This window comes from Gorilla gorilla, chromosome 1 (assembly GCF_029281585.2).
Source record: "Gorilla gorilla gorilla isolate KB3781 chromosome 1, NHGRI_mGorGor1-v2.1_pri, whole genome shotgun sequence".
NCBI classification, from domain to species: domain Eukaryota; kingdom Metazoa; phylum Chordata; class Mammalia; order Primates; family Hominidae; genus Gorilla; species Gorilla gorilla.
The window spans coordinates 223,155,038-223,180,207 of NC_073224.2; the positions used below are offsets into that span (position 1 = coordinate 223,155,038).

At 47.5% G+C, this 25,170-nt stretch overlaps 1 protein-coding gene, 2 non-coding genes and 2 pseudogenes across 3 annotated transcripts in view; 4 read left to right on the forward strand and 1 right to left on the reverse strand.

Annotated features, from left to right (window-relative positions):
- Positions 1-1,705: 1,705 nt before the first annotated feature.
- The window catches only part of LOC115930164 (neuroblastoma breakpoint family member 9), a 469,129-nt gene continuing 445,664 nt past the window's right edge, over positions 1,706-25,170 (forward strand). Inside the window, exon 1 of the mRNA XM_063702367.1 lies at positions 1,706-1,861. Within this exon, the coding sequence (XP_063558437.1) occupies positions 1,767-1,861 (95 nt within the window). The 5' untranslated portion in view covers positions 1,706-1,766. The remainder of the gene's footprint in view (positions 1,862-25,170) is intronic.
- Positions 1,980-2,143, forward strand: LOC129530015 (U1 spliceosomal RNA). The gene has a single exon (XR_008675529.1). It is a non-coding gene; the product is annotated as a U1 spliceosomal RNA (small nuclear RNA).
- Positions 13,357-14,223, reverse strand: LOC134758525 (FAM231A/C-like protein; annotated as a pseudogene).
- TRNAE-UUC (transfer RNA glutamic acid (anticodon UUC)) lies at positions 17,933-18,004 on the forward strand. Its single transcript has one exon. It is a non-coding gene; the product is annotated as a tRNA-Glu (tRNA).
- LOC115932872 (uncharacterized) lies at positions 19,076-19,219 on the forward strand (annotated as a pseudogene).

A 25,170-nucleotide genomic window follows, 5' to 3' on the forward strand; every position in this document is an offset into this window, starting at 1 on the left:
CATGTCGTGGCTGGCCTGTGTCAATGAAACTCTTTCCTGCAGCGCCATGGTCTCCATGAATTGAGTTTTTGTGTACATTGGTCAGGAAGAACCCATCAGGCGGTTACATCTGCAGGATGGTGCCAGTTCTTTCCACAAAGGCTGGTCAGATACCCAGAAAACATTTCTCCACTACTACCTGGACAATGTGTCTCCCTGTCAATCTCCAGGGAATGGGGTCTGGATCAAGTATTTAGGATTCAGCAGTTACTACACTGTCACCTAATCCATCATTTTCAATATTTTGCCATGCCTTCCAGTGGCCTAACTGGCCACCATGCCACAGAATCTTTACTTTATGGTCTCCAAGGAGAACTCTCCACTCAATGTTTTGTGATTTGAGCAATGGAATAGAATCTGATACTGGTGGGCTGGGGTAGGTCCCTGGACACTGGTGGGATCTGGACCCCAGCCGTGCTGTCCAGGCTCTTGACACCATTGCGAGAACAAAGTCAAAGATGAGTCAGCAAATAGTGAAAGAAGAACTTTATTGCAAAGCAAAAAGTACACACTCAAGAAAGGGGAGCTCGGGCATACCCGAGAGAGAATAATGGGTTCTGGGGTTTCATCTTGATGGGTTTCTTTAACCAAGAATTGGAATATTCACGAAAATTACTGCATAAAGGTGCAAATTTCTTGGAACTGTGGTGCATTTTTGCATCAAACACTGGTCTCAGAACTGTCATGGCACTGGCGGGTGTGTGATTTAGTATGTTAATGAGCATATTATGAGGGCCTAGGTAAAACCTCCATCAAATCCAGCACCACGTTGGGTCCACTCAGCCTTAGCCAGCTTGGTCCACACCCTGGTTTTTCAGCATCTTAACAGCCCATAGCCTCAAGTCATGTAAATCTGCTGCCTAGAATTTGTTATCCTGTGACCACCCTGTAGTATTGCTGTCTGAAATCTACTTGTAAATATTCAAATGGTCTTTGACTTGGGCATTCCAACTTTGCTTACTTCACAGTGTTTCCTGCGTAATATATAAGAAAAGATGATCCAGACATTTGTTAAACCTCTCAAATAAGATGTAGCCCAGGTATTTGTGTCAAATTTGGATTATTTTGGTTTCGTCTTTGCAGAATATAAAAAACTAACATGAGGTAAGCACTAAGGTGTGGAGATGCCTGTGCAAGAGATGACAAAGTCCAGCACCACGCTTGAGAGTGTCCAATCATCTCTTCTGGGGCAGCATAGTTTTCTACAATACTGATTTTTGAAAAAAAAGAACAACATCCAAAAAAAACAACCTACAAGATTCATGAATCTGGACAACTGTCTTTATAACATTACCAGTGATAAAACCAGTAAGGAAGGCTGGTTTGCAGTCATCTGAGCAGCCTCTTTACTTTCATAAATATGGTTTCTCTCTGATATTAAACGGCTTCCAATTGCAAGCGGAATGCTGCATCACAAGGATAAGGATGTGAGGAGAACGGGTTTCTTTTGTAATCCTAAACATTCTAGTCTGCGAATTAAAAACCATTATTTGAAGAAGGATGCCCCGGCTCCATCTGGCCACCGAAAGGTTGCTCCTTAACACAGGCTAAGGACCAGCTTCTTTGGGAGAGAACAGACGCATGGGCGGGAGGGAAAAAGGGAGAGGCAGACGTCACTTCCCCTTGGCGGCTCTGGCAGCAGATTGGTCGGTTGAGTGGCAGAAAGGCAGACGGGGACAGGGCAAGGCACTGTCGGTGACATCACGGAGAGGGCGACTTCTATGTAGATGAGGCAGCGCAGAGGCTGCTGCTTCGCCACTTGCTGCTTCGCCACGAAGGAGTTCCCGTGCCCTGGGAGCGGATTCAGGACCGCTGATCGGAAGTGAGAATCCCAGCTGTGTGTCAGGGCTGGAAAGGGCTCGGGAGTGCGCGGGGCAAGTGACCGTGTGTGTAAAGAGTGAGGCGTATGAGGCTGTGGCGGGGCAGAGGCACAAGCTCTCATACTTACCTGGCAGGGGAGATACCATGATCACGAAGGTGGTTTTCCCAGGGCGAGGCTTATCCATTGCACTCCGGATGTGCTGACCCCTGCGATTTCCCCAAATGTGGGAAACTCGACTGCATAATTTGTGGTAGTGGGGGACTGCGTTCGCGCTTTCCCCTGACTTTCTGGAGTTTCAAAAATAGAGTCTACGCCGAAGATCCTATCTTATTTTGTATTGACTTGTGTCTTGGTTGGCGTCTTAAGTGTTAATCCTACAGTAGAGAGCTCTGGAATAGGAACTAACATGTCGCCTCCCCGCCATAGGAGAAAAAGCGAGCATCAGCCGTATCGGCTTTGTAACAGAAGTTAACTATCGTGAAGGCCGCTCAGCTGTTCCCTTTCTACCCTGGCTGCTTTTTGCAGGGATTGGTCCGTGGTGTCCAGTCTCTTGGATTCTCACCTTGTGTGAAAATCTTCGTGTTTTTCCCTACCCCCTAGTCACCTCTTACACAGCCTCTGCTTCCAAGCGCAGCCCCCACAGGAGTTTGTAGGATTTTTGTGCTAGCGGGGACTGTTTTCTCACCTCACTGTGCCAGGTAGAAATTACACAGATGGGCGCTGTTCTCTGGGAAGAAAGCAGGGTCTTTGGGGCTCTCAGTGTCCCCGTTGTAGGTTGTAGGGTTGTAGACATAACACGCCTACTTTGCGTCGGGGAACGGCTCTGCCGGCCCCCAGGTGCCCTAGCGCATATGCATCGAGGCCCGCAGGTCAGAACCGCAGTCTCACCTGTCTTGGCGGAAATGCCCTGCGATCCTCCCTGAGATAGAAGGCGGGAAGTTTTATGAGGAGCCGGTCCAGTTTCCCTACTATCTCCTGCAGTTTATATATCTAGTCTTTCTTCAGACTTTAAGCGACCGCTTCATGTTTGATGTCTCACTCCCACATCCTATATCCATTGCCAGGCAATTTTCTAGATAGCACCCTGACCCATCCTTCCCACCCCCAAGTAGTCCTTTCCTATTTCTGGTGCCAGTGTCCTCCCCAGTCCCTCTTTCTTCAGGCCCTCGCTTATCACCTTCATGGACAGAAAATACCTAGCTCTCTCTCAACCTGAGGTTTACACCTGACACGCGTCAGTGCCCTGGCAAATTCCTTAATACCCCTTCTCAAATAGCACTGTAAATCATCTCTTTTTAACTCCCAGAACTATCTAATTGGTTTTGTCCCTGCACTACATGAATACTAGTATTCCACTACAGAGGAAAACCCCAGGCCTAGCGATGGCGGTTCTGGGCATTGTGCCAGCCTCTCCCAGGGTATGTTTTCTGACCTCACCTACTTTTGATCAACTGAGGTCAGGAGTTCAAGACCAGCCTGACCAACATGGCAAAACTCCGTCTATACTAAAAACACATACACACGCACAATAATAATAATAATAATAATAATAATAATAATAATAAACAACAATAATAATTGCCGGGCGCAGTGGTGTGTGTCTGTAATCCCAACTACTCGGGAGGCTGAGGCAGGAGAATGGCTTGAACCCGGGAGGTGGAGGTTACAGTGAGCCGAGATCGCGCCATTGCACCCCAGCCTGGGCAACAGAGTAAGACTGTGTCTCAAAAAAAGAAAGAAAATTAGTGCATCTGACACATATTATTGGAGACAGTAGAATCCTGCGTCCAACAGGCACTTGGTGCAGATCTGAACCCATTGAGCTATTGGCTCATGTTCCCTGTGTTCTATTAAGTATCATGAGAAGAAATTGAGCTCTTTGGCTTTTACCCACTGAGTATGGCTATAGGACAGGTCACTCTCTCTCTCTTTCTCTTTCTCTCTCATTACTTGCATCATTGTTTTTTGCCATCAGTATGGGTTTTTGGTTTTGAGGTTATGAAGTGAATTTCTGGGGACAATCTCTGTTGGGTGGTGTTGACAAGGATCCATTCCCTGTTTGGTGATACATGACAGCTAATCTGGTCTGTGAGTCTTCTTTATTGTCTATTTATTGTCCTGAGAATAATGGTATTTCCTGATATTTGACACTGCAGCAATGATAAGTTGTTCAGATCTTGTCTTTCCAATGTTTGGTAAAAATTTTATAGGCCCAATTGTTGTCAATACCTGCAAGAGTGGCATCTCTATTACAAGAGTGATCTTATTACTCAATGTCCCCCCTCCCACCCAACTTCGTTTCATAGGGGCTCTTGGCTTTAACGAATTTACTGTATCTAAAAGACATCTTAGTACAGGAAGAAAACTAAATCTGAAGCATGTAAGGAGCAGTTTTATTTGATTGGTATATTCAGGTTTCTAACCAGCTGAAAAATTCAAATTCATGCCCTTTAAGGATTAAGTTTAAACCACACTACAAAAAGAGAAAAGATTTATATGATCACATAGAAGCAATGGAATCAGCAATATGAGTACTTTTCACAACTATACAAATCGAATTTAATAATCTCCAGAACATTAAGGAAGTTCAGCCCTTAATGAAAATGAAGGAAAAGAAATTATTCACCCGCTGTTACATGCCCTGGAAAGAGAATGTCCTGCCGGACTCAAAAGAGTATCACAATATTACTCAGATTTCCAGCAATGAAGGCCCTCCAAGGATCTAATGATGTTCTTATTTTCAGTTTATCTCCTTCACTGATAAACATTGTTAATAGATACCATTGCCTCTGTTTTCACTTTAAGTGATGTTACTTAGCACAATTCGTTTCTTTAGAATGCACCCTAGTTTGGTGGAAGGAATTTTCCTGCTTTATAAATATAGGATATTTTCTCATGAAAGAAATTGGCATACTCTTTCAGTGAAGTGAAGAGACAAATTAGAGCTCTAAGATTGTAAAGAGTCACTGCCCCAATTATCTTAGGAACAATAATAATCACTTAGATAAAATTAAAATAAGAAAATTAAGCCAGGTATGGTGGCTCATAGCTACAGTCCCAGCACTTTAAGAGTTGCAGACCAGCCTGGGCAACATAGTGAAACCCCCGTCTCTACAAATTTTTAAGTATTAGCTAATTTTTTAAAGTTGGCCGGGCATGATAATGCATGACTGTAATCTCAGGCTGCAGTGAACTATGATTGTGCCACTGCCCTCCAGCCTGAGTGACAGAATGAGACTCCCAACTCAAAAAAAAAAAAAGAAAGAAAATTAAGAATTTGTTGAAAATTGTTTTACTACAATGCTAGGCTGCATGTCTTGCACCTGTACTCCCAGCTACTCAACAGGCTGAGGCGGAAGGATTGCTTTAGGCCAGCAGTAGGAGACCAGCCTGGGAAACAGGGCAAGACCTCATCTCTAAAAAAATACAAGGAAAGCTGAGCCAGGAGGATTGCCTGAGCCCAGAAGTTCCAAGTTGGTCAGCTATGATTGCCCCGCTGCACTCTAGCCTGGATAACACAGCAAGACCCTGTGCCTTATTTTATAATTTATGTTTTTTTTTTTTTACTGCTTATGCTTATTTATCTATTTATTTATTTTTGAGACAGAGTCTTGCTGTGTAGCCCAGGCTAGAGTGCAGTGGTGCCATCTCAGCTCACTGCAAGCTTTGCCTCCCAGGTTGAAGCTATTTCCCTGTCTCAGCCTCCAGAGTAGCTGGGATTACAGGCGCACGCCACCACGCCCAGCTAATTTTTATATTTTTAGTAGAGACAGGGTTTCATCATGTTTGCCAGGCTAGTCTCAAACCCTGACCTCAAGTGATGCACCTGTCTCGGCCTCCCAAAGTGCTGGGATTACAGGTGTGAGCCACCTCGCCCAGGCTCCTTATGCTTGAAATGTGAGGTTTCATTAGGGAAAAATTTTCTTGTGGAATTTCTAACATGAAAAAATAATAGATTTAGCTGTAGATTAAATTAATGGTCCTGGTAGTTTGGTCCAATAAAATAAATGAAATGAAATTGATAACAGAGAGGAATCTTTGATGCCTTTGAACAATTTAAATAATGTAATATTTATTATATAAAGACATGAAAAAGTTCATTACATTATTATTTTATTTATTTATTTATTTATTTATTTACTTATTTATTTTGAGATGTAGTCTCACTCTGTCGCCTAAGCTAGAGTGCAGTGGTGCAATCTCGGCTCACTGCAACCTCTGCTTCCCGGGTTCAAGCAATTCTCCTGTCTCAGCCTCCTGAGTAGCTGGGATTACAGGCGCACACCACCACACCTGGCTAATTTTTGTATTTTTAGTAGACACGGGGTTTCACCATGTTGGTCAGGCTGTCTTGAACTCCTGACCTCATGATCCTCCTGCTATGGCTTCCCAAAGTGCTGGGGTTACAGGCATGAGCCACTGCACCTGGCCCATTACATTATTTTTTAAAAATCAGTGTGACTCTTTTGACAAATTAGAATGGTTTAATAATCTTGGTTAGGCTGGGCATGGTGGCTCATGCCTGTAGTCCCAGCACTTTGGGAGCCCGAGGTCAGGAGTTTGAGACCAGCCTGGCCAACATGGTGAAACCCTGTCTCTACTAAAAATACAAAAATTAGCCGGGCATGGTGGGGGGCTCCTGTAATCCCAGCTACTCAGAAGGCTGAGGCAGGAGAATTGCTTGAACTCAGGAGGCAGAGGTCGCAGTGAGCCAAGATCACGCCATTGCACTCCAGCCTGGGGGGGTGACAGAGTGAGACTCTGTCTCAAAAAAATAATAAATAAATAAAAATAAAGTATAAAAAATTAAAATTATGTGTTCAAATACATTCAATATATGGCAATGAAAAGGAGGCCTAGCATGACTGTCTGCATTTTGCTCCTAACCCTTCCTACCCTGTGGTGACATCTTCCAGGCTAACTGCTTTTTCTTCTTTCTGCACATAGGCCAAGCTATCTATGGGAGGGATTTAGCTTACAGTTTAACTTTAAAGCACAGATGATAATAATCCCTTCCGCAAACTAACCCCTGAGAAGATAGAGAGGTTGTATACACAAGTAACAGTGTTATGCTGAAGATTTATAAGAGCAGTGTGACCTGACAAAGGACGAACAATTTTCACCATCCCCTTGGGCTCTCACTGCAGCCCATGTCTGTCATTGTCAGACCTCTTCACCTCAAGCGCCTCCTTCTTCCTCCCTTCCCTAACGTACAAGGAGCCTGAAAATCGTATTAATTTAAGATGGTTCTTTAGGATATTAGTTCACCATCTGTTCAGTTTGGTGGCTCTCTGGAATAAAGTCACCTTCCCTGCCCCTACACCTCAACCCTCGACTTATTGGCTGTCATGCAGCAAGCGGTGAGTGCAGTAAGCGGAGATCACACCACTGCACTCAAGTCTGGGTGATCCTGTCTCAAAAAAAAAAAAAAAAGAGAGAGAGAAATTTGGTTTTAGAACTAGACAAATTAAATGGGAGACTTACTTCCAATGAGACCTAGAAACGTCTAAATTTCTAAAATTTCTAAAAGAACTGAGAAAATTGCCTCCATTGAGGAAGTAAGCTGAAGGAGGTAAACTGTCATGTTTTCTGAATTGAGAAATATTGAGGAGGCTTTGTCTCTTTCACCTCCAGCTGCTCCTTCTCCTCCTGCCCCTGCACCTGCATAGTCTTTCTTACCTGAGCCTTCCTGTCCTGCCTTGCCTCTTCTTCCATCACCATCACCTAAGGAAAGTCCCCAGGGATCTGGTCCCTTCCCTGACATTTCTGTTCTGACAGCCCCTTTCAAGGTAAAACCCAAACCCACAGGAAGAGGGGAGCCTACCGTTGTGTATACCACTTCACCAAAACGTGAATTAAGAATATTATAAAGGACTTCCCTCATCTAAACTTAAATACATTTCACTCTTCTGTTTTTAAAGCAGGCTCCAAGATCCTGTAGGCTTTGGCAGAAAATTTGACTTAACTGTTGAAATCTTTGAGCCCAAATATTCTGATCTTTATCAATTAATTCACATGCTGGCGAAGAAGGGAAGGCCACTAACTGGTTGCAAAAGGTAAATTGGAAGGATTTTCAAAAAGGGACTGAAGCAGAACATGAAAGATTCACATTTTCACCAAATATCTCCAAGTTGCCATTCCCCAGGTCCTTCCTAAAAATATAGATTGGAGGATAATTCAGCATTGTACTAAAAAGCCAGACAAATCTGTCTTTGCTTAACTCAAATGGTTTGAGAGCCAGGTGTGGTAGTTCATGCCTGTAATCCCAGCACTTTGGGAGGCTGAGGCGGGTGAATCACTTGAGGTCAGGAGTTCGAGACCAGCCTGCCAACATGGTGAAACCCTGTCTCTACTAAAAATACAAAAATTAGCCAGGTGGCTACTCAGGAGGCTGAAGCAAAAGAATTGCTTGAACCCAGGAGGTGGAGGTTGCAGTGAGCTGAGATCCTGCCACTGCAATACAGCCTGGGAGACAGAGTGAGACTCTGTCTCACAAAGAAAAAAAGAAAAAGAAAAAAGAAAAATACAAAAAAAAATAGCAGGGTAGTAGAAATATAATGCACACAAGAATGATAATCATGAAGACAATCTGATTCTAGAAGAGTAAGGGAACCTATTCCATTAGAGAGCCAACTGAAAACATCAAATCCCAGTTCACACCCCAGGGTGTGGGGTCACGTGCCTGTAGTCCCAGCTACTTGGGAGGATTCGTAAGGAGGTTTGCTTGAATTCATGAGGTCAAGGCAGGAGTAAACCCTGATCATGCCACTGCACTCCAGCCTGGGTGACAGTGAGACCTTGTCTCAAAAACAAGCAAACAAACAAACAAACAAAAACCCACAAAACCAAACAACAACAAATTGCCACCTCACTCTGAAATGACAGTGGCAAACATCACTTTGCTATTGGAAAATTAAAAGAAAAACACTCCCTCTTGCTATCAACCTGGCCTCTTGCTCTAACATGACTGACCCATGGTTTAAAATGCCCAAAAGCTGATGTACTCAAATTGTAATACACTTACCTGTTCTGCACCAGCATTTATTTTTGTCTGGAGGAGATCACCATCCATGGTCCTATAAATGTCTAACAGCATGGAATGATGAAGGGCAGTGTCTTTTAGGATATTTGGTTATATCTATATATAGGGCTCTGAAGAAACCCAACATTGGGCGAGTTCCCTCAAACTTTTCACTAGGCATGACCACTGCTCTATTTTAGATAGAGATTCTGTGGGGCAAAACCTGAGAATTATCTACCTGGCTATCAAGAAGATAGCTCCTTGCAGTTTTTGGGGGAGAACACTTTTGCTTCAAGGGAGTGTTTCCTCCCAGGATTAGAAATCTTTCTGTAACCTCAGGAAATATTGCTGATGAAAACCAGGCATGGTGTGCTGCACAACTTGTAGTAATAAGGCAGAAGTTAAAAGCAAAAGACAAGTTTTCCTGTACTTGGCTGACTCCAAGACCTGCCATAGATAGAGCCCTAGCAGATCCTTGGTAACACGATCTGAAAAGTCAGAGCCCCGAGGAATGAGTTCCGGAGACTCTCTCAACACAGTCAGCCCCTAGCAAAGATAAGAGGAGAAAACAACAAATGCCTTTACTACCTTCTCTTTCCCCCTTTCCATTTCTAATTATTCAAGTTTTGTTAAGTTCCTGATTTCCCTTCAGTGCAGCTGCAAGGTCACCAGCTATACTTGCATTGCAAGACCTGTGACAGTTTCATTAGCTGCCTTTGTTCTGCTTTTATAAGCCCTCTTGCCTGCCCCCAAGTTTCATGCCATCAAATTCCCACCGCGCCATTCAAACTAGCCAACCCCCTTTCAGAAGTGTGTATAAAGTCAAGCCCTGTCTTTGTTCGGGGCTCAGCCTTTGGATTTTAATCTGCTGGGCCTCAGTGCAGTCAATAAATCCTCCCGTTCCACCCATTGGTCTCTCTGTTCTCCTGATTCCCACAACAGTAGTAGGGGACTGCGTTCGCACTTTCCCCTGGTCTTTCATGGTATGAATAATGGACAGCATTTTTTTTTCGCCTATAGTCGCAGGCTCGGTCTCAGTGATTGTATGCTGTGGTCAGCTGTTTTTGTTTTTGTGAGACCTTGTTTTCTTGTTTACTGTCCTGGGACAGATGTCTTTAGTCACTTGTTTCCTCGGAAGGCAAATTTCAGTCTCTGTGGGGGAGGTCTCCCATGTTAGCTGTGGTGGTACTTGGCAGGCAGAGCTCAGGGATCTAGGCTTCCGTGCTTTGTAGATTACTCAATGGTCCCCAAGGCCTAGTCGCTTTTAACACCACTTGAAAACCTTAGTGTTTTTCCACTATCCCCAGAGTCACCTCTTACACAGCCTCTTTTTTTGTTTGTTTGACTTTTTCTCTGAGAGACAGTCTCACTGTATCTGGTGGCATCTTGGTTGAATCGATCCTCCCACCTCAGCCTCTGGAGTAACAGAGGCAGGACTCACCAAAGCCGGCTAATTTCTGTTCTTGTTTTTGTTGTGGTGGTGGTTGTTTTGTTTTTTTAAGAGTTGAAGTTTCTCCATGTTGCCCAGGCGACGTGCTCCCGGGGAAGGAGGCAGCCTGCCTGGGGGCCGGCTGGAGCCACGTCCCAGGGCTGGGGGCGCTGTGGGCACTGTGGGTACCGCACCCACCGCTGCCCGGCACCGGAGGCCAAGAGAGCGTTCCCGACGGGCTCCGCGGATGCCCCGCCGCGTCCTGCTGCCCATCCTGCCCAGGTTGTCGCGGGCCGGGGGCACGACAAGAGGCCGGGGCCTGCCCGGACGCAGCGACCTGCAGGGCGCAGCTGTCCCTCCACCAGCCGGGGTCCCCTCGCTCAGCCCATGAGACAAATAAATGAATAAATAAATAAATGAATAAATAAATAACTAAATAAATAAATAAATAAATAAATAAGTAAATAAAAGATGGAGTCTTGCTCTGCCGGTCGGGTGGAGTGCAGCGGTGCGATCTCGGCTCACTTCAACCTCTGCCTCCCATGTTCAAGTGATTCTCCTGCCTCAGCCTCCTGAGTAACTGGGATTACAGGTGCATGCCACCACACGCGGCCAATGTTTCGATTTTTAGTAGAGATGGGATTTCATCATGTTTGCCAGGCTGGTCTCGAATCCCTGACTTCAAGTGATCCACCCGCCTTGACCTCCCAAAGTACTGGGATTACAGGCATGAGACACTGCACCCAGCCAGAAGGGGGCATTTATATGCAGGCGCCGTATAGGGCAACATCTGTGTGCACCTCTTACAAATCTTAATGCTGTGTATATGAGGGGGTTCCTTCGTGTCCCCCTGGGGATGTTTGAGGTTGCCTGTATGTGTTATGTGTGTGCATATCTTTAAGCTCAGATATGCATAGGCGGATTGACACCTCTGTTTGAATGTATTCCCATGAGCTCATGCCATTAATTCACCATCACAAGAAATATTTACTGAGCGTGAGCCATGCCATTCCACAGCCACCATTCTAGTACTAAGATACAATGAGGAACAAAAAATCCAGGCTTTCTGAGCTCACACTGGGGTGGGGGCATGGTGGAAAGACAGAGGCATCAATGTAATAAACAGAAACCACGACAGGGCTAAATGTTCTGGAGGAGAGGCACATGGTGTACTGAGGCCCCTGAGGTAGACCCCAGGTGCACCTTTGAGTTTTGCTTGCATTGTTTGGGTTTGTGGGCTCACCTGCATGTGTCCACGCATGCTCCGTCTGCGTGCCCGTGCATGGCTGCATCACCCCATGCACACGTGCACTGCCCCGGGCTTGCCCACATGTGCTGCTCCCCAGGGCGCCAGGCTATCAGCCTACAAGGCATTGTGGGTCTGGGCCCAGCCTGCCACCCCCTACAGAGGCCTGAGCCTGCCTTCCCAGGAGGCCCAGGACTCTCACCCACTCTCACTCCAAGTGGTGTATCCTGAGGAGTCATTTTTAAAATAAATATATTGCAAAAGACTTTTCCCAGTCAGTGAAAATTCTGACTGAAAGCTGTCAACTGAAAAATCACACAATTTATAAATTTAGAAGGGAGATTTTATTCTTTATAAAGGGTTACAGCCTGCAAGGTGGACATTCCAACAGACTGGGAGGCATACCCTCCTGCTGAAACCTGAAAAGTACGTTTCCAGGGAGGGGAGGGGGGAACAGGGATTTATGTTGATGTGGTGGGCCACATATACATATTCAACAGGGAATAGGAGGAGCTCTGAATATTCACGAAGGGATCCTGCTGCATGCATGCTGAGTAAACATGCCTGTTACATGCAACCCATGTTCACTTTGGGGTGGAGACAACATTTAAATACATTATAATTAGGCCCTATGCTTCAAAAGGGGAAGCAGGGACACAAAGGCAGTCAAGTGCACAGCGTCTGTAAACCGTCTAGAACCAGTCCACAGCCAGTGCTCTCTTATCAAGGGAAAGTTACTGAAATCAGTCTCTTGTCCAATCAAAGCTGTAGTTATGGCTTGTGTAGGGAGGGCTCAGTCAGTTTATGGTAATTGGTGAGCTGCAAGTGCTTCAGCATTGCTTATCTCAAGGCCAGTGCTTGTTTAGCTAGAGAAAAAAAGGAAGAAGAAAAAAAACTGTGGCAATTAGAACATAGTTTACTCTTTAAGTTGAGGGGCGCATGACTCCACCTTGCCTGGCGTGGCCTTAGGTCTCATTTATAATACCATATCTTCCCACTGCAAGGAGTCTGTTCTGTCAGTCTTAGGATCTCTATTTTAACAACAATGCTGGTCAGTTGTGTCTAAACCACAAAGGGAGAGAGTGTAAGGAGAGGTGTCTGAGATTCCAAATACTGGGCAGGAACTCAGTATTTAAGACTTCTCTGGGGTCTCCTTGCCCAAGAAGCACTCTGTCCAGTTGGTTGGGTGGCTTTGGATTTTAATTTTAGTTCTCAAAGCATTTCATTTGATGAAATTTTGCCATACTTTTTCTTTATTTTTAAAACTTGTTATGTTCTATAAGAAATCTTTCTGCTCAGGATAGTGAATGTATTCTCTTAATTTTATCTCTCTGTGAGTTCCAGCGTTTTAGTTTTAATTTTTAAATTGATGACATCTAAAATTCTACTCCTAACCAAAACATTCCTGGGGGTGACCAAGGACAACTCCAAAAATCTTCCATAAATGGAAGTAAGACTTACTCCTTAAAGAACTTACTGGGATCCGGGCCTGCAGGGCACAGTGGCTTTAGTGCACCTCTGCTCTTAAGACTATTCAGAAATTGTCTTTGTGAACCCATCAGGCTGTTTCAAAATCAGCAATTTAGGGTTTGCTTGCAACATGCAGTTATGCAGCAGCTGTTTTGTGGATCTGGTGAGTGCCTGCATGCATAGTTCCCCGGGAATTTTCTAAATTTGAATTCTCATGGTGTTTCAAGAGGCTCAGTTGTCTCTTTCTTTTCTTTTCTTTCTTTTTTTTTTTTTTTTGAGTCAGAGTCTTGCTCTGTCACCCAGGCTGGACTGCAGTGGCTGGAGTGCAGTGCCGCGATCTCAGATCACTGCAAGCTCCGCCTCCCGGGTTCATGACATTCTCCTGCCTCTGCCTCCCCAGTAGCTGGGACTACAGGCACCCGCCATCACGCCCGGCTAATTTTTTGTATTTTTAGTAGAGACGGGGTTTTACCGTGGTCTTCATCTGACCTCGTGATCTGTCCGCCTCAGTCTCCCAAAGTGTTGGGATTACAGGCATGAGCCACCGCGCCCGGCCAGTTGTCTCTTTCTTTTGCCTACTGCCACACACATACCACCAAATCCTGCACTCCAAGCTGCTTCTACACCCTGGACTCCCAACCTCCAGTTAGACAATCCACATCTTCCCACACCTGCCTCAGGCTCCATCACGCTACTGTGCCTCCTGCAGCAACCAGGCCAGGGGGAATCTGGATTCCTATTACACTTCTGAGGAAGGTGGTCAGGGAGTGTGGAGGATGTGGGTGGGAGGGGGTGAGGTTGAGGGCAGGAGTACACTGTGGTCTTCTGTCTTCTACCTCACTGGCCCAGGGGCTGCTCCCCCTCCGGTTGTCTGCTTTCAGCCCTGCCTGGGAAATCAGGCCGGTGCCCTGATCTTCCTGACTCTCATTTTGTGAGGAACCTGAACGGACGAGCCATCGTTCTTATCCCACACGTTCTGTCCAAAAGGTGCCCTCCTCTCTGCTTGCTCGGGGGCCTGCCCTCTGAGCTCTGGCACTCAGGCTGGGATGCCGCTCAGTACAGAGGCTCTGCAGCCCTGCAGGGGTCTGACTGTTCCACACCAGCAGGATAAAGGCCACAGGGCATGCTGTGGTGGAAAAGCATTCAGAGGTGTGGGCTGATGGCCTCTCTTTCCACAGTCACTTTGAAGACACCATGGAAGTAGGCACCCCCTTGACAGACAAGGTGGCCCAAGGCCTGGCTTCACATGCAGGCTCTTGGGTCCCAGCGGGTCCTCTCTGTGCCTGGTATAGCCAACTGCTTCACGCATCTTACCCGGTTTCCTCTCCTCCACAACCCAAGCTCCTCCTCAACCCCCTTGCTCAGCTGTCCTCAGGACAGCAAGATCCCCAGCTCTTGGAAAAGCCCATCTCTAGTGCTTGGGGAGGGAGTTGGGTTCAGGTGGTCTAACCACAGAAGAACAGAGAACCTGAGGCAGGAGGAAATCCATTCCCTTGCTGGGTCTCTTGGCACAGCCCATCCAGGGGTCTGGGTCAGGGTCCAGGTATACTCTACCCTCCTTGAGGACCTGGGTTTTCAGGTCCCCGAGGTTGGTCAATGTGGAGTCTTTCCCACTGTTCATCTGGGAACTGAAGGAATATCCCATGGGGCCTTCTCTTACTCATTAGAGACACCCAGAAAATACTCCATCCAGCAGAAACTGGGTGCAGTGTACCAGACTGCTATAGTTATAATTGTAGCGTTTGGAGGTCAGATACGTTTTGTGACTATTTTCTCTCTGTCTGTGTCTTGCTTGCCTTTTCGCTTTCTTAGTGGTATCTTTTGAGGAGAAGGTGTGGCTAATGTTGATGAAGTCTCATTTATCATGTCTTTCTTATATATGTATTTTTTCTGTGTCCTGCTTGTTGGTAGGCTAATCTTTGCCTGCCAACAAGTCACAAAGTATCCTTGAAATGCTTTATATCTTTAACTTTTCAATTTTGGTGTGTAATGCACCTGAAATTACTTTTGTGGGTAGTGTGAGGGAGAATAAGATTGTTGGTCTCCCACACCTCGATATAGAAGTTCATTAATTGAAATGATTTATTTTCTTTTATTGAACTGCTTTTATTGAAAACCCATTTGTTGACCGTATAGCTGTGGATCAATTTCAGGTCTTTTAACTCAGGCTGTTTATCTGTTTGTCACTCCTGATGCCTTGTCTCTAATAGCTTATAGTAAGCCTTAAATTCAGATAGTACAAGTCCTTGTACTTTCTCAGACATTGCAATAAATTTTGAAATAGCTAATAACTCATGAAACCATCACACACATCAGGATATGCTGTCACTTCATACCTTTCTGATATCGTTTGGCCGTGCCCTCACCCAAATCTCAACTTGAGTTGTATCTCCCAGAATTCCCATGTGTTGTGGGAGGGACTTAGGAGGAGGTAATTGAATCATGGGGGCGGGTCTTTCCTGTGCTATTCTCCTGATAGCGAGTAAGTCTCACTATCTGATGGGTTTCTCAGGGGTTTCTGCTTTGGCTTCTTCCTCATTTTCTCTTGCTGCTGCCTTGTGAGAAGTGCCTTTTGCCTCCCGCCATGATTCTGAGGTCTCCCCAGTCATATGAAATGTAAGTCCAATTAAACCTCTTTTTGGTCCTGGACTCTGTGATGTATTTGTCAGCAGCATGAAAACAGACTAATACACTCTCATTTCTGAGTGGGACACATGCAGTCACTCACACATGCTGGTTGCTGACTTGTGACGGAAGATTCTCTATTGTACCCTCTGGGGACAATACATCTCCAGTTGCCTGTGGGGAGGATGAACATGCAAAAAATCCACAACACTCAGCACAGTGTCTAGATTTAGTCCCATTAGTCTGAATGGGACTAATGCCCATATAAAAGGGACCCTGGGGAGCTCTCTCGCCCTCTTTCTGCCCCCTGAGGATACAATGAGAAGGTGGCAGTCTACAACCAGACCAAAGGTCCTCACCATAACCCTACCATGTCGGCACCTTGATCTCGGACTTCCAACCTCCAGAACTGTGAGAAATCAATTTCTGTTGTGAATCAGCGACCCAGTTTATGGCACATTGTTATAGAAGCCCGAACTAAGACAGAGATGAAGTCCCATGGAGGGTCTCTAATTTGCTAAGCTGGTCATCAGGCGGCATATTGCCAGTCAGAAACAGGAAGAGCTGACATTTTGTGTATATGAAAGAAGATAGTGGACAGGCCCATTGTGTCGGCTTTGTCCGCCTTGGCAACCCGGAGACGAAAACTCGATTCACCATCGCCAGCCACGGGAGGACTGGGTGGACCTCCAGAGGAGGTTAGGTCGACTTCATGGTAACTTTAGATCCGGAAACCTCCCAGGATTTTTCTTGTCTTCCCTTTGATCTCTCTTCCACCTACCCAACAGGACAGGACTCGCCGCCTTTCTTTCCCGGCAGAAAGGGGTCCGTTGCGGACAAGACCAAAGTGAGCAGCTGGTTTCCCCTACGTGTCCTTCCGGGCCTGGGCGTCTCGGGAACTCAGGCTGACCCGACGCCTAACTCCCGGTGAGTGGGACCAGCAGGAGCCTGGAAGAGCGCACGCACCGAGGTGGAAGTTGGGCGCCGGGGGTCGAGAACCGCGGTCAAACCCTCGTCTTCCAGGGGCACCGCGCACCTGCCCCCGGGGATGCCGAAGGAAGTGAGCCATAAATCTTCTCTGCAACCGAAAGAGGCCTGAAGCTCCAGGAGGGCCAAGAGGAGCCTCGTTGAGCGAACCCAGCCCTCTGCCTGGCTGACCCTGGTCAACAGGCTCGGAAGAGGCCGATTTGGAGGACAGAACGGAAGAAAAGACCTAAAGGTTTCGAATCTCATGATGTAGAGATGTTAAAAACCTCCAATCCTAAGGTCCGACTGTGCGGGGGAGCGAGGGGGTCTCAAGCTGGATGGACCCCTGAGCCTTCATCTGGAGAGTCCTCCGCACAAGCTCAGAGCAGGACAACGCGCATCAGTGGTTCTCAAGAGGGGGCAACTTCGCCCTTACACGCCTCTCCCATCCCCGCTGGGACACTAGGTCACGAATGGGGGAAGCGGGGAGGGAGAATGTTAACTCCCTGACAACTATCTAGTCAGCGGAGGCGACGGCTGCTGCTAAACACCTTACTATCCACGGGAGGGCCCCTCCCCTACCCCGAAGTAGCCATTCCGCAGAAGTGGAGAGACTCGCGTGTAGCTCAATGCCCACGCACTTAGCCGATGGGAAATCACAAATTGATGACCAGTTGGCTCTTGGATCTGAGGAAAAAACTCCAGCGTCAGAGGGAACTCTCGAAGTATTGCCCGGAGCAAACGGAAGGGTGGCGTTGCCATCGCCTAAGATGGGAAAATGGCAGGTGTCACAGGTTGCAGGGGAAGGTCGGAGACCAGTTGAGGGCCCCAGAGCCTTCCTGGAAAGAGTTCCCCATCCAGCCCGTCTCGGTTTCCGCATCCGTCGGATTCCTTATGATGTTGAGGGTGCTGGCGTCTGGGTCCTTTATGATATAGAGGGTGCCCCCGTCTCACCCCGGGCGCCTCCGCGCTCCCGCCTCCTCCTGGCAACCTGGAGCGCGGCTCCGGACCTGGCGACCCACGACCGGCTGGTCACTTGCTGCCACCTCGCAAAGGCGCATCTCTAGTCCAGTGGTGAGCTGCGGCCGGGTCGCTGTAACTCGCTCCAGGACTCGGGACTCGTGGCCTTGGTGTCCCTCGCGGAGCCCTCGGTGTGTCGCCTGCAGGCTCTTTTTTTGAGGAAAGCAGGGAAGGAATGGCCTTGTGAGAGACTCCAGGAGCAAAGAGCGACCCTCACAAGGCCCAAGTCCTCCCAGAGCTCAGGGAAGCTGTCGCTTCTGACAGAAGAAGGGAGAGAAAGCTCCCTCTTGTGTGTCCCTGGTGGTCTAGTGGCTAGGATTCGGCGCTTTCACCGCCGCGGCCCGGGTTCGATTCCCGGTCAGGGAATTGTTTTACACTGGCCGCTCTCCCGCAGGAATCTTCCTTCACTACGCTGTCAGCCGGCCTGCTCCAAGGGCCAGAAGCAGAACAGTCTCCGCAGCGAGGGTCAAAGCCGGGCGAAGGAGGACAAGTGCTGGTGGACCACCTCTCACGACCCACCGCTCCTATTTCTCTCCGTGTCCGTCATCTGCGGAAGCAGCTTTAGAGAGCGACTGAGCGTCTCTCTCAGGTGTACACAGCCGGGCAGAGATGCCAGCCCCCATACAGCGGCACCCAATAAGCCCACACTCTTTCCCGTCGCCACCCCGGAGGCGCCTATCGCGCTGAGCTGCGAATAACTAAGAGAGAGGCCAAGCCAAGTCGTGGCGTTTGTGGCAGCCCCGGACACGGGTGGCAGCCCCGGACACGGGCACCAGCCAGTCAGCGGAGCCGCCTCACCTCCGTTGCCAGCGAACGCACTCGTTAGGCCTTCGGGAGAGGCGACCGGAGGCGATGCCCGCGAATTTGTTAGGGGGGTAAGCGGCGGGTGAGGCCCTCGAGGGCGGTCCCGTTTGCTGATTGAGCGGTAGAGGGAAGCGATGTTCGCTGACCCAACAAGGACAGCAGATGGAGTAGGCACAGGTGGAAAACTGCTGCCGCTGCCCTAAGCAGAAGGCAGGTGGAAAAATCAGCACCAGGACGTCGAAGCGATGGTCCCACAGTCAAATCCCACGATGTCTACACTCTACCAAGCACTTGCGCACGCTCCCCCTTTTCCATTCAGTACTCCCAAGAGGGGTTCGGAAGAACCCCGTGGGCACTGTAAGCTCAGGGAAGAGCGGGAGCCAGGGAGGTGAAGGGCGCAGACTCCGCAGAGGCGGCGGGCAGAACCCCGGGGGGTGACAGGGCGCGGTGGCTGCGGGCGGTAGCCGCTGCTGAGAGGCGGCCTGGGTTGTCTTGTGGGGTGACTGTCGGTGGAATCTTTGGTGGAGAGTGGTTTGGAAGACTGCCGAGGGGCGGCAGTGGGGAGGGTGGTGACCCTGAGCGACCGGCCAGGGCGAGGAGGCTGTGCTGTCCCTGTAGGCCATGTGCTCATTTCCACTTACCTGGCAGGGGAGACACCGTGGTCACGAAGGCGGTTCTCCCAGAGTGAAGCTTCTTCATCGCACTCTAGAGTTGCTGATCCCTGTGATTTCCTCCATGTGGGAAACGGTGTTTGTGCTAGAAGAGGCTGCGCTCTTTACCTGACATAACGGGGTTCAAGACTGACATCGCCTCACGCCCACCCGAAAACGTTTACATGGCTTGTCTCTTTTTTTTTCTGTCCTAAAGTCGCCTCATCTTCACATCCCCTCATTTTTCCTTCCACACTCGAGAGTGTCTCTCTCTCTCATTAAAAGCGCCACCAAATATTTGAAATATCTCAACCAGAAAGACTGCAATAAATACATTATTTCATTCGTGGAAGGTACAGACCAGCTAGGTTGAGAGTTGCTTGATATTTTCTGCTAAACGGTGAGGCATAGAGCACTTGGAAGGTTTCTCTTTGGGCCGTTGTTCGTGTACTCTTGGGTTTCCCTCTTTTCCCCAGACAGTATGGCGCTGTGGGGCTGGCGGTAAACCCTGCTTTCCGGCTTTCTGGCTGCAGATAAAGGCCGCAGCTGCTGTAGGAATCAAAAGCAAACCAAAAGACACGTGGCTTCGCCCCAGTGGGTCCAAGATAGAGTCTGACTGTACCAGGATTCGGATTAGAACAGAGGTTGCTGCAGACACAACGCAGACTACTAACCACTAGAGAATCCCAAGGCGCCCCACACTTACTGCGCGTCGTTTTGCTTCCCCATCCCTCTATTATTTATTTATACATTTTTTTGAGAGACAGAATTTCGCTTTGTCGCCCAGGCTGGAGGGCAGTGGCACGATCTCGGCTCACTGCTACATCCGCCTCTTAGGTTCAAGCGATTCTCCTGCCTCAGCCTCCTAAGTAGCTGAGACTACAAGCGTGCGCCACCACGCCCAGCTAATTTTTGTATTTGTAGTAGAGACGGGCTTTCACCATGTTGGCCCGGCTGGTCTCGAACTCCTGACTTCAAGTGAGTGATCCACCCACCTCGGCCTCCCAAAGTGCTGGGATTACAGGCGAGAGCCAACGCACCTGGTCCCCCGATTTTTTTTAGTGTAAAAACATTATGCGATTTTTACTTCTTGATTCTTGGGCAGCTACAGGTTCTTGTGATTTTCTCTCACATCTTCTCCCCATTTCCCCCTCTCCATTCTGATACATGTCCCATCTTCTCTGCATCCAGCCGGTGCCCTCTCCACGGGCATCCTGGGCTGTCCCATTGTCTAGTCCTGGTCTCCCCTGCTTCTCCCTCCTCCTTTTCACGTTTTCCCTTTTGACTCCCCTGCCTCTTTCCCGCTCCCGCCCCACCGACCCCATCTACTGAAGCCGAGTTGAGTGAAGGGAGAGCAAGCGGAGCAGGTGACTGCCTGAAGGCGGCACAACAAAACAGAAAGAGCTACCGTGAGAGCCGTCGGGGAGTTCAGCTTCCCTTGGGCCCCACTTGGCTCAGGCTGGGGTCGCAGATCCAGACATTTCCAGAGGCACTGGCTTCTGAAGCAGGCGAGGGTGAACGCAGGGTGAAGGCCATTCGGCCGCACTTCTGCCTTCAGAGCCACGCAATGCACGTGTTTCTAACGTGCAGCAGGACGATTAGTCGACTCAGCCTCTCCAGTTTTCCGAAGCTTTGTAGTCTCCACAGTTGTCCCGCAGAAAGCGAATGGCAACCCCTAGGATTTTGTGATTGCTTAATGTATATAGAGATGAAAGTAAGCAATCGAGGTTGTCTCTGTGGCGCAGTCGGTTAGCGTGTTCGGCTGTTAACCGGAAGGTTGGTGGTTCGGGACCACCCAGGGACGTGATTTTAAATGTTGGTGGTTGTGGCCGGGTGCAGTGCCTCACGCCTATTAATCCCAACACTTTCATAGGCCAACGTAGGGGAAGCCTGCACTGAGCTCAGAAATTCAAGACCAGTGAGAATCCTATCTCATTTAAAAAAAAAAAATTGCAGCTGTATCTATCTCCTCAGACCTATCACTGTATTTAAAAGTGAAAGACTGTTTCCTTGTGTCTTGTGCATCCCATGAGGACAGACAGCAGAAGGTCCCCCTCCAAGCCTCCTAGGAAATAAGATCTCTGCAGCACAAACTTGCTTGTATGTATGGGAAACAAAGTATTTGAAGAAACAAACTTCAAAAATTCTGCCTTGCTTTCCACAAAAATTAACCTATCACAGTCTGCCTTCAAGTGGCGTCATACCATTTCACCTGACTCCTCTCCCTGCCTTTATGCTATTGTCATGCATTTTCCTTTACACCTGTTATAAACCTTACAATCCATCTCTATTACTTTTGTTTCAAGAGTCAGATGTGTTTTGTTTGTGTGTTTTTGTTTTTTTGTTGTTGGTGGTGGTGTTTTTAAGAGGAGTCTTACTCTATCGCACAGGCTGGAGTGCAGTGGCACAGTCTTGGCTCACTGCAACCTCTGCTTTCCGGGTTCAAGTCATTCTTCTGACTCAGACTCCTGAGTAGCAGAGATTACAGGCTTGGTCCACCATATCTGACTAATTTTTTTATTTTTCGTAGAGAGGAAGGTTCACCATATTGGCCAGGCTGGTCTCGAACTCCTGACCTCAAGTGATCCACCTTCCTCGGCCTCCCACAATGCTGGGATTCCAGGTGTGAGCCATCGTGCCCGGCTAAACAGTCAGATGTTAAAATTATATATTTGCCTTTGTAGATGTCATTTCTAGTGTCTTTTTTTTTATCCAGATTTTCATCTGGTGTCAGTTTCCTTCTGCCTGGAGGACTCCTTTAACTTGTCTATTAGGTGTCTTAAACTTGCACTATCATTCACTGATGCTCTGTTCATTAAAAAAAAAAAAAAAAACAATTGTTGGCCGGGTGCGGTGGCTCACGTCTGTAATCCCAGCAATTTGGGAGGCCGAGGTGGGTGGATCAGGAAATCCAGACCATCCTGGCTAACACAGTGAAACCCCGTCTCTACTAAGAATACAAAAAATTAGCTGGCCGTGGTGGTGGGCGCCTGTAGTCCCAGCTACTCAGGAGGCTGAGGCGGGAGAATGGTGTGAACCCAGGAGGCGGAGCTTGGAACCTCTCAAAAGGCATTCTTAGCCTTAAAAGAAAAGCCAGGGACATCCCTTGCCTCAGGACTCTCAAACTTAGAAAAACCTTTCACTCTCTATGTGGATGAATAACAAGGGACAGCTTTGGATGTTCTAACTCAAAGGCTGAGGAATTACTTTGGACCAGTGGCTTATTTCTCTAAACAGCTAGACCAGGTAGCAGCTGGGTGACCAGGAAGCTTGAGATCTGTGGCTACCATCACTCTATTGTTAGAAGAAACCACTAAGTTTACCTTGGGACAACAATTAGATGCCATACCACCCCACCCCCACCCCCTGCCACCCCATGAAGTACAGTGCAGAGGGTCCTAGAGGCAAAAGTACACCAATGGCTAACAGAGGGCCAGTTACTTAAATATCAGACCCTTCTGCTTGACACCCGAGATGTTACCCTGAAAGTATGCTGATTTTTAAACCCTGCTACTCTGTTGCTGCACCTCACGTCTCAAGAAACAGATCCCCAACTCATTGACTCCTGTGTGGAAACCACGGAAGAGCTCTACTCTAGAAGGCCCAACCTCGAAGACAAGCTCTTGTCTAACCCAAATGTTGAGTGGTTTAGAGATGGAAATAGCTATATTCATGACGGAGTAAGAAAGGAAGCTTAGCCAACAAGAAATCATTGAGGCCAAGGGTTTACCTTCTCAGACTTCTGCTCCAGAAGCAGAATTAGCTGCTCTAATTAGGGCCTTCCAACCATGAAAAGACAAGCTGGGCACGGTGGCTCACCCCTGTAATCCCAGCACTTTGGGAGGCCAAGGTGGGTGGATCACCTGAGGTTGGGAGTTCGAGACCGGCCTAGCCAACATGGCGAAACCCCGTCTCTACTAAAAATACAAAAATTAGCCGGGTGTGGTGGGGGGTGCCTGTAATCCCAGCTACTTGGGAGGCTGGGGCATGAGAATCCCTGAGTTTGCAGTGAGCTGAGATTGCAGTGAGCTGAGATCATGCCACTGCACTCCAGCCTGGGTGACACAGCAAGACTCCGTTTCAAAAAAAGAAGAAAAAAACCAAAACCTCAAGAGTCAATGTGTTGACTGACTCTAAATGTGGGTTCCTGGTGCTCCATTCTCATGCAGCCATAGGGAAGGAAAGGGGACTATCAAGAACCAAGGGATCCCCCATACAACTTTACTCAGATCTTGGAACTTTTAGATGCTGTCCAACTCCCAAAGAAATAACAATTACTCACTGCAGGGGACACCAGAAGGGAGACACTCTTATTATTAGAGGAAATTCCCTGGTGGAAAGAGCAGCTGAGGCCACAGCTAAGGAAACCCTGGTATTTCAGGCTGCTGCACTACTACCAGGTACTGCATCCATGTCAGTGACACCATACTATACCCCTAAGGAAATTAAAGGGACTGAGTAAAAGGCTTCCAGGGAGACCCCTCTGGATGGTTGCTAGAAAAGAACAAACTCTATTCCTGAGGCTGACAGATGGGAAATAATTAAACATTTTCATGATTCCTCACATTTGGGACGGGATTTTCCATTCAAATTAGTTTCCTAAATATTCTTGAGGAAGAGACTGTTCCAAACTATAAAAAGGATTACCACTCAGGAAGCCACCCCATACCCCGATCCCTGCTTAAACCTGTACAACACCAAGGAACATACCATGGTGAAGACTGGCAGACAGACTTAACCCAGATGCCACCTTACAGGGAACTACAAGATTTGCTAGTATTTGTGGACACTTTCACCAGGTGGATAGAAGCTTTCCCCACAAGGACAGGAAAAGTATTGGAAGTGTCTAAATTCTTAAAGAAATCATTCCAAGATTTGGATTACCAAAAGGTTTGCAAGGTGACAACTGACCTCACTTCACAGCTAAGGTGACCCAGTGAGGTCATGCCTCAGCCTTAGGCATTACCTATCTTCATTCCTCATGGAGATCTCAGTCTTCAAATAACAGATAGCCAATCGCGACATTAACAAAACTCTTTCAGTTTGGGGGCTTGCCTGCCCTGCGTCACTATCATTGTTTCCTTGGGTTTCCCAGGAATGCAGGTGTGAGACTGCCGCCCTGCTTATAGATCTGTTTCCCTGCAAGGAAACAGGAATATGTTGCCTGTGGCTTCCAGAGTTGGAGATACATGTAGTTGCACCCCTGAGGGCTAACATTTAATTTTGGAATCAAGTGATGCATTCAGACTGGTTACTATCATTCTGTGGTATATATTTAGTGAACACATTCATGATTGAGTTTCCTGCTTTTAGCTGGAGCAAGAAAGTTTTATAATTGTGATTCGTATGAAAAAATCATAGGCAAGGGAATGGATGTAAAATAAACTTTATTGTCAGAGGTTTCTAAAGGCTCATCCTTCAAGGAAAATGGACATATGCTGAAGAGCTGATAAACTGTCTACAGCAGTGTTATTCTAACCTAATCTTGATTCCAAGTTCTTGCCATTTTCCTCCAGCTGCTGTTGACTCCAGTTATATATAGGATGGGGGAAAGGGGATTATCTATGAATGTAGGCATCACTTTCTCTTGGGGAGTTATCACATTGGCAGACTGAAGGGATGTGATTTCTACAATCAAACTATCCATTTGGAGTACAAATCTGGAGTGGCTGTAAAATTCGGTTCTCAGAGATGAACTTGCAGATTCGGACTTTCAATTGTTCTGTTGTTTTAGTTTTTCTCATCAACTGGGGAACTGTTTGTGACTAAGCTTTGTTAAAAGTAGAGAAGAGCTTTTCATAGTTCCAACATTAGTTGTTACCTGAAACAAACAAAAACACACACACATACAATTAAACAGTAATCTTTGGTGAGGTCTTGCTGATACCTGAGGCTGGAGTGAGAGCTGAGTGGTGATACAGGCCAGGTGCAAACTGAGTGCAACTAAATGGATAATCTCCAGTAGTGAACTACAGTCTAGAAGAAGATAGTAAGAATAGATTGAAAAAAAAGTCTCCTGAAATGAACTAGCTGGCCTGTGGTGTAGGACACAGGACCGCACCCAGCTTATGATTCTAA